This window comes from Hemicordylus capensis, chromosome 5 (assembly GCF_027244095.1).
Source record: "Hemicordylus capensis ecotype Gifberg chromosome 5, rHemCap1.1.pri, whole genome shotgun sequence".
Lineage (NCBI taxonomy): Eukaryota > Metazoa > Chordata > Lepidosauria > Squamata > Cordylidae > Hemicordylus > Hemicordylus capensis.
Genome location: NC_069661.1, coordinates 234,731,535 through 234,744,763, shown reverse-complemented (window position 1 = coordinate 234,744,763; position 13,229 = coordinate 234,731,535). Strand labels below are relative to the sequence as shown.

Genomic DNA, 13,229 nt, shown 5'->3' with positions numbered 1-13,229 from the left:
CGCTCCATGCAGGGGGAAAATAGCAGGAGATAGGAAGAAGTGAGGAGACACAATAGGAGGTGGTTTTTGTTTGTTTTTTAAATCATATATATACACAGAAAAAGGACAAGGAGGAATAAAAAGCTGATGTAAATGAAGTATTTAGGAGGAAAAAAGGGATAACAGCTAAGTGTTTGAAGAGAGATTTTAAGGCTGCCTAGAGCGACAAGGACAGAAAGAACTGGGGCAGAGTTATCCCCCTCAGGCTCAAGTAAGTGTGTTTTTCTCTACTTTAACAAATCAAAATTGTCCTACCTTGGAGCTCGTGAGGGGCATAACCCATGGAGATGTCCTTTACCCCAGCAACAGAGGATGACTGTCCTATAGAGGTGGAATGGATCTTACCTGATCCAGTCACTCACAGGAACATAGGAAGCTGCCTTTTACAGAGTCAGACCATTGGATCATCTAGGTCAGTACTGTCTACACTGACTGGCAGCAGCTCTCCAAGGTTTCAAGCAGGAATATTTCCTAGCCTTACTTGGAGATGCTAGAGACTGGACCCGGAGCCTTTTGCATGCAAAGCAGAAGCTTTATCACTGAGATATGACCCCCCCCCCCATCCCCAGTCTTGTATACCACTCCTGCTTCCACATGCCATTATAATGGTAGCTGTCCTGTTTTGATTTTTCCACCTAGGAAGAATTCCCACTTGAGTGGACAAGTAGAATAGTAGTTATGGCCCCCGAAGTTTGACAACTTCAGTCTTTTCTCTTGGGGAGAATGCAGATATGTTCTCTCCCAAGCTCAAAGGTAAAGTCACTGGCGAGCCTATAGGAATGAGCACCCTCTGTTACTATGAGTGGGTTGAGATGGCAGAAATTGCTGTAACGTCAGCACTGCTGACACAGACAGGGTTCCAGTGGCTTATTCATAGGCCCCACTTATATTCCTTTGAGTTGCTTGTAGCTAATGAGAGTTTCTAGGCTATGCTTTTTGCTGTCAGGCATTGCTTGACTATTTCCCACAGAAAAAGCAAGTCTCATAATCTTCACTACCAAACCAGTGAAAAAGAAGAGCGTCATCTGCTAACTTGCTAAAGTTTCCTCTTTAATAAGCTTCTAAGCCCATAACTCAAGGAAGCCAGGAGTATTCTTGTCACCGCCATTAAGGCAGGAGAAAAGCTGAGGGCAATATCCTCCCCCGTTCCCCGTGGATGTTTGAAGTCAATTGGTAAGAAAGCCATCACTGGATGCCTTCTTGTGCACACTACTTTGCACACAGAGACCAAAGAAAAAGGAACAGTGGTCACTTACCGTGAAGGCTGCTTCTTGCTGCTGGATTTGAGGACATCTCACGTGGGTTATCCTTCCTCCACACTCCAGATGCAGGACAAATCATTTAGGCAAAGCCTTTAAAAGGCCATGAAAGATAGCCCTTCCCAGTTCAGTTTAACCAAGCTAGGATTCCATAAGAAGGTAAATTAATAGACCCGGGAAGGAGGCAACATTGGCTACCACAGTAGAAAAATATGGTTTAGGGCGGTTCTGCCAAAAGCAGTATGGAAGAGACTGACGGATGTCAGACCTGTAGCGTCTGACCAGTGTGTGCGATGAGGACTACTTGGAAGCTGGGATGATTACAGGCAGAGGTGCATGTGCAGAGGCTGCAACCGAGACTGCGGCTGACAAAGAGTGAGCTGTTGACCAGTGGGTGTTGGGTATTGTATGCCTGTTTATAACTACCATATGTAGTAGTCCCAGAGGAAGTGTGCTAATTCCTGTAGGGACTGAAGAGTGGGTCTTTTTGTCTGTAAGATGGATTTCTGAATGTCACTGGGCAATGGAGTAAATCTAGCTCATGCCATTTGTGTCCTGGTGATGATTATGAATCAAAGAGGATGATGTGTCATATAGTGTGAATGCTGGGGAAAATGCTGTCCATCTAGGTAGAGGTGGTGTGTCAGTAGTTGACCAGACTCCTGCACAGAAAGCCTAGCCAGAGGAAAGGCCAGCCTGAAGGAGAAGTATACCAATAGGGAGAGAGCAAGTAGGTGCTAACTGAGGTGCCAGAGTTATTTTGAAGACTTTGGGGAAATCCCAGAGATGAGTTTGTGTAGTACCATGGCGGAAGAAGAGTTGCACTTCTTAGGCCACATTGAATGTGAGAGTGATAGAGTGGGCTCAGTTTTATCAGTGTGGCAAAGGAATGGCAAGTGTAGCTGCATGTTGGTAATGCGTGTACTTGGAGGCCCGTAACTAAGCTTTCTTGGAGGGACTGCAAGTGGTCAACACCTTGTGCTACCCACCAGGCTGTGGTTACACCACTGACAGAATCATATGGCATGACATGTCTGGGTACCATAGCAGTGTTTGAACTTTTGGGGGCATGGCCAGAATGCTTCCTGTTCTTTTGGATTCAGTTGTCAGGTGGTAGACCTGGATCAGCCGGGTTGTGGTGAGGTCACCAGCACTGGTCCGAGAGGCCTGTAGGAGTGACAGGATTCATGGCCCAGTGGTGGCGAGATGTCAGATCTCTGTGAACTATGGCCGGTGTGGACTGAGTGGCCATTGTTGATGCATGTGCTTAGGGAAGCAGTTTGAGAAGAAGAGAGCTGGGTACCGTATGTGTGCAAGGTCCAGGAGCTGAGAGTGTGACTATTATTTCCACTGTCTGAGAAGGAATCCTAAGAAAAGGTCATGGACACATTGCGTCATGTGGAACTGTCAGAGTTGCTCCTGTGGTTGATGCAAGGACTGGAGAAAGTTATGAGCTCTGGCAGATGTGGTATTTTGCTGGCTGAGCCAGTTGGTTAGGAACACAGGAACATAGGAAACTGCCATATACTGAGTCAGACCATTGGTCCATCTAGCTCAGTATTGTCTTCACAGACTGGCAGCAGCTTCTCCAAGGTTGCAGGCAGGAATCTCTCTCTCTCAGCTCTATCTTAGAGAAGCCAGGGAGGGAACTTGAAACCTTCTGCTCTTCCCAAAGCGGCTTCATCCTCTGAGGGGAATATCTTCCTGTGCTCGCACTTCTAGTCTCCCATTCAGATGCAACCAGGGCAGACCCTGCTTAGCTATGGGGACAAGTCATGCTTGCTACCATAAGACCAGCTCTCCTCTCCATTGATTGAGCAAAAAGTCAGTGACAGGATGTGCAATTACGGAGGAATTGTGAGACCCTGTCTGTTGGAGTAGCAGTGTCTATTTTGAGTGGAGAGAGAGGTGAATGTGTCCTTCGGTGGAGGTTTTCGTGTGGGTAGGTTGTGGTGTTGTCAGTCCACACCACCTGTGGTTGTGGGCAATGATGGGCTGGAAGGCCTGTAGTAGGAATCAGACGGCTCAATTTTCACCAGTTGATTTTATAGTGAGCCTATTATGCTGTCCACTGTACTTCATGATCAATATTATAGAACATGTGTCCCCCAACCTGTCATGCTGGTGTGGGTTGTCGCGATGATCTTAGGTGGATCTATGACTGGTTCTGTTTGTGCCTTGGTGAGCTAGGGAAGAGAGGTCCCCGTGTGCACTGACCATTTGAGGCAGCTTGACCATATGCGCTTGGTTCTGAGTTGGGGTCTCATGTCCAGAGGCATCTCTGGAATGAATGGAAACCTAAGCATATTTGTGGGGCCATTTCAAAGGATCTACTCTGAGGCTGTGCAGCAGTGCTCGGTGTAGTGTGGCACCATACAAGTGGAACTGAGTTGTTGATCGAGGATCAGTGTGTTGAGAATGCGATCCGTGGGCTGGATCAGTCGGTTTGCAGGGGTGTCAATAGTCATCCCGAGATGTGGAAGTTGACCCTTCACCTCGCTGGGCAGGAAGCCGTGCACTGTGTTAGAGTCATGTTTGGTGCCCAGTGGGGCTGGAAGGGAGTGCATTGTGCCAGTAATGTCAGCTACCGTGCTAGAAGCAGTGGTGAAGTGGGGGAGGGTTGGGTGAATTTGGTCCATAGATATGCTGGTCCGTAAGGACCATCAATGCCCAATACTCTGTTGTAGTGCCTTTGTGATGGAGCGAGGCTGTCAGTGTGGAACACTCAGTGGCATCTGCTCAATTAATTCTTGGTCCTACTCAGAGTGAGAAGAGAAATGTGCCCGAGTGTGCATGCATGTGCACACACTACCTTGATACTGCTGCCCCAAGCAAACTCCTCCTGCCCACATATGCTCCTTTAGGAAGGACTGTGATAGGAGCCCCAAACATACACCAGAAGGGGCTGGCTGTTGGAAGAGTTGAGCTTGATCAGGCCCTTAGCGGATAAGGTCAGAACAGAAGAACAGTTTATGGGGGAGCATCATGTCCCAGTAGTCTGTGACAGCCCATTCATCCTCTGACTGGGGCCCTGATCCAAATTTCTGTCCAACTATAATCACCATGGTGAGATCTGTGGAAGACCAGGTCCCGGGGAGAGAGGAATCTCTCAATTGTCTTCAGTGAGGACCAGGAGATCCATGATGTGCCATGGGCAGTATTGGGCACCAGCACCATGCAGTGGTGGGACCTACTGGCGAGCAGTGAAAAATCAGCAGTGTCTTCCTGTGGCCAAAGTGACTGCTAGGCTTTCTCTGAGCATACTCCATTAAAAGATGGTTAGGATGGAGGAGGACTGGGGAAGAAAAATGGCTCTTTGAGACCTTCTCTGGAGCTAGTGCAGGAAAAATGGAACTGGGAGGGGCTATTCTTCCTGGCCTTTTAAAGGCTTTGCCTAATTGATTTGTCCTACAATTCTTCTGGAGCGTGTGGGAAGGATAACCCATGTGACATGTCCTCAACCAGCAGCTGAGAACTCTGCAGTAGACTGCTGATCCCAGACAAAGGATGTAGTGTTTGAATGACACTTGAGGAAACATCTAATCTTTGTCCAGAATGCAGCCCCACTGCAGTTGAATTTCAAGTCATTACAAAAAATCCAAGACAAAACTGCATTTTAAGTAGCATTGGTGGTAACCTTACCTCTTGAGTTTCCTCGACCACTATTAATACCCCCTCGCTTATAGTTCTGTTGGTAATTCATATCCTGGAAGGACACAAACATTTGTTCCTATTCAGTAAATGCAACCAGTCACTATTTACAACCAATTAAAATTCTGTGTACTAGCAGGCTTCATATGCTGAACATCTCTACTGGCCATCTCTGCTGCACTCAGAATTTACTAAAGCCCCACTGAAATCAATGAAACACCTTAACAGGTGTATTTAGACTTATGGTCAACTCTTGTTCCAATATTGCTGGTAGCTGACTGAACTTGTATCTTTGAAATGGACAAGGAGTATATGCCTGAATCAAGAGCAAGTCAGATAATCTATGTAGGAATTGTGTCTCCCAACACCAAATGGGGAAGAAAGGAAACTCCAAGGCACACAAGTCTAGTCAGTAAAATCTAGTCAGACAGAAAGGGATGCAAGAGAGACTAGGAGGAATAAATACTGATTACACTTATTGTTTTAGCCCTTTCTAGACTGCACTTGAAGATTAGTCCCTAATCCTGTATTGCTGCTTGAACTACACTCCTTTCTCAGTTTGACAAGCCACATTTGAAGCACTACTTATCTCCAATGATGTGCCAGTTAGTGCTTGCTCCTGATTCTGGACAGGGACCACAGACACCACCACTAAAGTTAAGCACACTTCTGTAGAGCTGCAACACACAAGAACTTGCAAAGTCATTACCCTCTGAGGATATTGTACTGGAGGGTAATCTCTGCCAAGTGGTGGCAACTGGCTGTAACTGCCATTTGAGATGGAAGGTGATCCCCTGTAAGCTTCAAAACCTGCTGGAATAAAAAAGCAAAATATTTTTATCCTACCAAATGAAGGTGTTTTAAATACTAAAGACACTAATTATTGACAGTTTGTACACTTGGCCACTTAGTGATGTATTAGAGAACTGTGGGACATCTCTAGTGGCAGGCCAAATACTTGATTGGAGCCAGCGTGGTGTAGTGGTTAGAGTGCTGGACTAGGAGCAGGGAGACCTGAGTTCCAATCCCCATTCAGCCATGAGACTTACTGGGTGACTCTGGGCCAGTCACTTCTCTCTCAGCCTAACCTACTTCACAGGGTTGTTGTGAGGAGAAACTTGTGTAGTACACCGCTCTGGGCTCCTTGGAGGAAGAGCGGAATATAAAATGTAAATAATAATTATTATTAATAATAGATATATTGCCCAGTAGGGATAATTGCTCAAGTGAGGGTGTGAACTCCTGGATGAAACTGAATAGAAGTTTGAGGAGTGGAGTCAAGACACTCTTCCAGTAAGAGTAGTGATGCCCACTGTGTGATAATTCAGTGGTAGTTTAGGCAACTGGGACTCCCCTCTGCCAGGATTCCAAACAGAAACATGCCTTGTTTCAGCCTGAACATCTGCCTCCTCACATCAAATGTGGGTAAGAAGATATTACACTCTTCACTATTATGAACCAAAGCATTTAGGGCATTAATGCTTGCAGTGGCACATTCTGATTAGTACTGTTCCAACACAGTTCTAAAGACACACACTTATCTAGAGATTGTCAGCTTCTCTTTTCAGGATCCATTACAGTCTCCATACAGGGGTTGCTTTGCCATACAACCCAGCTCAGAGTGCAGCTTCATAATCATGCTGATGCACCTAGCAGTTAAGGCCTCCACAGTAATGAAAGTCATGTGTAAAGGTATAGCTTTACACTTATATACATTTGCATATTACATAAGAACCAAATACATTAGGTTCAGAACTTCTCTTTAAAAGAAACTGTGAGCAAGCTTTACCAGAGCCAGAGGTCAGATCCAGTCCATGGCCACCCACTGACTACACCTTCATGAGTTATATTTCTCATACAAGTTAATACCAGCCCTTTACATGAACTTTTGTGTATTCAGAAAGTTGGGAAAGAACTAGTAGTGTGCATCAATAAAAGCAGATCAGCAACTGTGGTCCAAATAAGCTTGTAGAACCTCTAGCCATTTCCAGAACACAATACAGGAACCTATGCTATTCTCTCAATTACTACTTTGAGGACACTCTTCTGGACTATGGTAGTTACTTTAAAATAGGACTGAAACAAGCTAAGAAAAGGTACAGAATGTTCACACAGAGATGTACTGCTTTCTCAAAGACAGCTAGACCATTAACTGGCTATAGCAACAACTGAATAGTTCAAGTTTTCTAAGCAATCAAAACCTTCATGCTATCTTCCAATATGTCCCCAAACAAGATGTTTTGAAATGGCAAAGTGTAGAAATCATCAACCAGTATCTGGAAATTCAGCATTTTACAGTTTACCTTTTAGGGTTATCTTCATATTTAAGGTATGCTTTACTTATCTTGAAGACTGCTGTCTCCCCAAAATGAAGTAACGCTTTAATTGGCTCTGCATCTTAGTTGTGTCATTTCCAAAACCCAGTTGGAACTGATTCTGAATTGTCTATGGTGAGCTGGAAACACCAGTTTCATGAGTGTTCCCAGTTGTGACTACATCCAGCTTAATGTCAGCCAGTTGCTGCTTTGAACTTTCAGCTGGTTCTGTTTTTACTACTAAATACTACTGTATTTAGTGCAAATTACTTTCATGCAAAACTGAAGTAACGATGCCAATATTCTACAAGTTTCACATGACTTTTGCAGCCTCTATTTTATCACATTAGTACAAGGCTCTAACTGCATGGCTTTATTCTATTCTTCTCAAGTCAACACATCAATAAGTATTTTCAGATATACTGTACATACCTTTATAGCCACTGGGAGAGCGATATGAGTTGGTTACTGATCTTGCACCTCTGAGGGGGCCTCTAACTGATCCACGGCTTGTGACAAAAGGTTGAGGTGGTCTAGGGAGAGTGGTTGTCTGTGCTGCATAAAAGGTGAGGCTACCATTGCTTACAGGAACAGCTCCCTCAGCCTGGTAATTAGCTGCTTAAGATAAGGAAAAAATCTTTGAAGTCATTCATATGATCCACCACAAAAATAGAATGAGTTTTCCCTTAGAATGACAAAAGTTTACTAAAGACTACAGCTAAAATCTTTCAGGTCTGTTTCTAAGTCTTTGCTTCTAACACCTAAGACGTATCTACCACCATCATCTTGGATTATTTAAGGAAGAAGCTGATGTGCAGGACAGTCAAAGTTATCACTGACTCGAACTTTGCTAGACTGAACTTCTACATGGATAGATTTGCATCAAAACTGACATGTGTCCAATAATGAAAACTATGGGAAAGTTAATACACATCTTTCCATATTTTACTTTGTCAGTTTAGCCATCAAGTTTGACATGCTCAGGGGGCAATTTTTTTATTTGCTACTGTCATGACTGCTGCTTTGTCAGAAAACTGCTTCATATATTACTACACTACAAGTAAATGGGCCTCTGCTGAACAGTATATGCATGTTGACATGTGTCCATGCTGCATACCCATGCAATTTCCAAGGGAAAACTAGTTTTCTTCCATTTGAGACCAGCATTAAAGGCCACATATCTATGACAGCCAAAATTATTCGTTATGAGTTGAGGTTTACAATGAACTAGTGTGAAATTCACTGAAGTATACATTCTGCCTTACCCTTGGGAACAAGGATGTCTGGACAGGGTACAGGAAGTCTAATTCCTTAGTGTTGATGTGTTTAGAGGTACTTCCAATCTCAAGATAGCCAGGAATGATTGTAGCAGCAAGGTAGCCTATTAGGCATAATTATAAAGGGACTTCCAATTCAAGGGATACTAGCACTGTTGAGGCACAGACTCCCCAGCACTAATCCCGCATGCAAGGTAGCAACTATCAGAACAGGCATCACACACCACACACACTTTGATCAGAACATACTGCCTGAAACTGATTCAGAATGCCAGTCACTCACCATAGCACTGCAAAACCTGAACAAAGCAAAACCTAGCAGTCAGGAGGGAGGGAGGAATTTGGGCAGTTCTAAAACTGCAACATGAAATGAAATTCTGGCATAGCTCTGATTATATCGGTTCCCATGATTCAATTGGGGAAAGTTTGTTTCTAATTCAGTTAGACGTAGGCAGAGACGTAGCTGAAAGCGGGTGACAAGAGAAGTGGGGTTTGGTCCATTACAAAAGGGTTTAGCTAGAAGTGAAGCTTCCCCCATGCAATGCAAAATTCAGATCTGAATGAGCACTCAGGCTTCCTTTAAGATTGCTGCACAAAAAATAAGCTTAGATGGTTTTTCATTTCCCCTAGGGATAGGCAACTGGATACTGGTAAGCTTCCACTTGTCTCAGACCTCTGTTGCCTGTCCTTCTAGCCAGTTGCAATTTAAGATCATTTGGCTTAAGTATCAGAAAACACAAATCACTGGGGTACAAATCATATTGGGGCACTCCATCACCTTACATCATTTGTCTCCTCAGTGAGTATTCTTGTACCACAGTTCTTACCATTTGGCAAAGACTCTTGAGAAAAAGTAGTTTGTTCAGCATTTTGAGTAGACTGTGATTTACAGTGAGGTGGAGTCTGTGTACTTGCTGTAGAAAAGTTCTGATTATATGCTGTGGAATGTGGAATATTGTCTTTTATATCCTCTCTACGAGGTGGCAAAGGTGCATTCACTTTGAACACCTGGAATAGGGTACATAATTAAGCAATCATATTGAATGTTACTGTGTTTAGCGTCTATATGCCACAAGAACCACCAGAGTTTTACTATTCTAGCTTACACTGGTGTGTAGTCTACAAAGCAGAAACTGAAGTATTCACCCCACCACCCATTTTCACTAGAATTTTAAGCTATCTTCCTGGCAAGTCCACTGCCTTAGCCATACAGCATTATCCTCTCAGCTAATTAAACTTCAGACTGGAGTAAAAGCTGGTAGTCTTCAGTGAGCTTCTATTCCCCATTGCAGTTTTTAGTAGGAACCATAACATAGCAATTCAACAACAAGGTCTAAGTATAACTAGTTTTTGCAGGATGGAGTAGTGAGGGGTCCTCCATGTATAGCTTCTCTGAAATACTTGTAGTAAATATTTACATCATCGGTCTGGCAGAGCTATTTTTCAGGTTACACATCCTCTCTGCATAACATGCAGACAGCTCTAAAGCACTCTACCATCTGTCAGGAAAGACTAGCTTTAGCTCCTGCTCCTTCAACTCTAGTTTCCCCGCTCTTATCTAGTTACATTTGCCAACATACTTACAGTCTGCATAGCCTGAAAGGGAGCTGCTTTCATGCTAACTGAACTGCTACTTGCTGGAGGAGACTGGAACACTTTTCCCTGGGGTACTGGTGACATGGCAGTACTAGATGGTGCCAATGGTATCTGTGATTCACTTGGAGGAATAGGTGCCTGGAGGAACAGAATCATGTTACAGTCATTCTAGTAGGAAGCATTAAGTTGTCAAACCCTGTACTGTCAAACATCAGTAGTTTCCGCAGGCCAACAGTTGGAACATAGCAAAGAACAGAATAGCTTCTGCTTACAGTTTGAATCTTGCTGTGCACTCAGTATTCCTATCCATCTCTGCTGACTATGTCAAACATGTTTGAACTAGACACATTACCTCTTAAATGTTTATATGCAAAAGCCAACATGAACACAGATCCTTATGTAATTGAACTTTGGTGTCATATTAAAGCTTATAAGCTAGGTTTAAAGGCATGATAAAGTTGCTTTTTAAAGCAAAGTTTACTTTGCTTTCCCTCCCAGTGAAATACTGACAACTGGCTATTAGTTGGGATGGTTTTCTAAATCTATATTATGTAGCAGTTTCTCTAGCATTAACAGCATAGAAAGATGTTTCCTAAAGTCCATAACTTCTATTTAACACATATCAAAATCTGAAAAGTACATTGAACTCACCTGGGCAGTGTCACTCTTTTGGGGCATTAAGGGCTCAGAAATGCATTGGCTTGCCTGATACAAAGATTGAGATGAACCAAAATTCTCAGACTCTTGAGAAAGTGGAACAGATATCTGGAGACACAACCAGATGAAACTAATCAAAATATGTTAAATATTTTATTTAATTTGTAGTTATATACTGTCCCAAACTTCCATCTCTGTATGGTTTACATCAACATAAAACAAACTAAAACAGGAATTAAAAGCTTAAGACAGTTTAATACCACAAGGCCAGTTAAAAGCTTGGGTGAGAGCTCGCAATAATATGGCCAGGTGCTAGATGGAGGCAGGTACTAGATATAAAGCTCATTTTTCGTTATATCATCTGTACATGCCTTAAGCCTCTATACTGATCTGAGGTCTTTGATAGGAATCAAAGGCAGTCCATCTTTAAATCCCATTGTGCTATAATGGCCAACAGGCAGAGATACTTTCCCTACTCTAAGTGAGAGTGCTTGTTTGAATTTTTAAAATGATACAATTTGGTATACATCAGTTGCATTTCACTTATTTCTCCTAACCACCAAATCTCCATTAGAGGAGTGAAGTCAAGGCAAATGAATCCAAGTCCATTCCCAAGTGTTGTAAACACAGACAAGCTGTATCACCTGTGTTCAAAGCTGTAACAGCAGCTGTATACGCTGTATTCAGAACTACGCACATTTTTTTAGTCTTATCAGTTTCCCTGCTTCATAGCTCAACACTGAAGAATATGTCTCATACTGCAAATTTACCAAGTGCTCTAGCTGAAATGAAGTTATCCATTGTCCTGAAAAAAAGCTATCTGGTCTTGGTTTACCTGTGGTGTCTGTGGTGTCCCAAGTTCGGTTTCAGAACCAGATAGTGTATTGTTAGAAGCCAATGATGTGTTTGAGCCATGAAAGGTCATAGGAGAAGCAGAAACCTGTTCATAAAAGTGCATATACTGTCATGTGCTAGAAATAAGGCAGAATTCAAGTAGTTTAAACAGCTCTCAAAAAGCTATAAGAAACCCCATATGAGTATGAAGATTGTTTCAGCCAATGCAAAAGTTTGCCACTAGATGGTCCCTTGAATCATTTTGGTATAGTGGTAGAAACAGTATTCCTGCACATTAATTTGGAGTTCAGACTACTTTAGAGAGTCCCAAGCTTACTTTCAGCCATGAACCTAAAATCTGTATTACATGACTGCGAGGTGCATTGCAACCCTATTTCTGGACAAAAAGGAAAGCTTATGAATAAAAGCACACTGCTAGTTTAGGCCTGAGAATAAAGTTGTGTGTACCAATGAAGCATTTCCAGCTACCAGTGGGGCTGAGGCATGGCAGAAGATGGAGTATGCCTTTAATGCCCAGTATCTTGCACAGCTAACTAGCTGTGCAACCCACCCTCACCACTCAGCTGGCTGATACACATGCTGGTTGGCCAATAGCAGGAGATTTTACCAGGTATACTCTGCCTTCCGCTCCCCCTGCCCCAGCCTGCACTGCCAGCTACCATGAATATTTTACATAGAGAAAAAGAATATTTTCTACTTGTTTATAGCAATGAATTCAAAAGTGTTCACTACTCAGTCCCTGTTCAGTCACCAGCCATGGGTTGGCTGCTGGGAACAGGCTTTTTGCTCCTTCCTAAACACACCCCAATTCCTTTCCTCCCTGGTTAGTAATTTGTAACGTACCTAATTTGCAGTAATGTCTTTATTAGGCAGACATTACATCATACCACAGATCAGAAATTGAGAGAAGGAATCTGAGTACACAAGAAGAGAGAGCACATGAGCCCAGAGCACACTGACATCCAAACTAAGGTCTGGCCATATCTGAAACTGGTTGCAATAGTTTCAACCAAGGCATAGCTATATTTGAACAAGGAGGGACAAATGTCCCTGGGCCCCTGAGGGAGGGGGTCTGACAGCTTGCTCTCTCCCTCAACTCTACAAAATGGTGGGGGGGGGGCGGCAAGAGGCCCATCTTCACTTTTTGTCCCAGGGCCCACTCCAACCTTGCTACACCCCTGGTTCCAACATATACATGGAGCCACAGAATTCAATTGTACACTGACCGAACACCAGCCCAGAAGACACCTGTCAGATGCACATCATAGCTTTTCCCAACATGGAAACTCACTCCTGATCTGAAAGTGACCTACATATTGCTAGCAAAGGGAAAAAATTTATGTAGGATAAACAGGTTGCTCACCTGTAACTGATGATCTGGAGGTGATCCGTTGTATTCATAACATTGGGTTCTGCGCCTGCGCAGTGACCTAATGGACCGATTAGCTAGCTCCTTGCGCCACCCCTAACTGCCATGCACGAGATCGTGCTCTCCTTATCCCTGGCAGTTGGGGCGTGTCTCTTTCAGTTTCTGGTGGACCGTCAGTTGTCTTCTTGACGTTGCTAGGTAACCTTGTCCT

At 43.5% G+C, this 13,229-nt stretch overlaps 1 protein-coding gene across 18 annotated transcripts in view; it reads right to left on the bottom strand.

Moving 5' to 3' along the window:
- CAPRIN2 (caprin family member 2) overlaps positions 1-13,229 on the bottom strand; it is a 62,210-nt gene that overhangs the window by 9,987 nt on the left and 38,994 nt on the right. For 13 of the 18 annotated variants that reach the window (XM_053258535.1, XM_053258538.1, XM_053258537.1 and 10 more), the window contains 7 exons: positions 11,630-11,734; positions 10,789-10,902; positions 10,126-10,275; positions 9,369-9,549; positions 7,697-7,882; positions 5,659-5,762; positions 4,941-5,004 (listed from right to left, as the gene is read on the bottom strand). In XM_053258535.1, coding sequence (XP_053114510.1) covers positions 4,941-5,004; positions 5,659-5,762; positions 7,697-7,882; positions 9,369-9,549; positions 10,126-10,275; positions 10,789-10,902; positions 11,630-11,734 — 904 coding nt within the window. The remainder of the gene's footprint in view (positions 1-4,940; positions 5,005-5,658; positions 5,763-7,696; positions 7,883-9,368; positions 9,550-10,125; positions 10,276-10,788; positions 10,903-11,629; positions 11,735-13,229) is intronic. The other 5 variants (XM_053258547.1, XM_053258531.1, XM_053258548.1 and 2 more) reach the window with 2 other exon arrangements.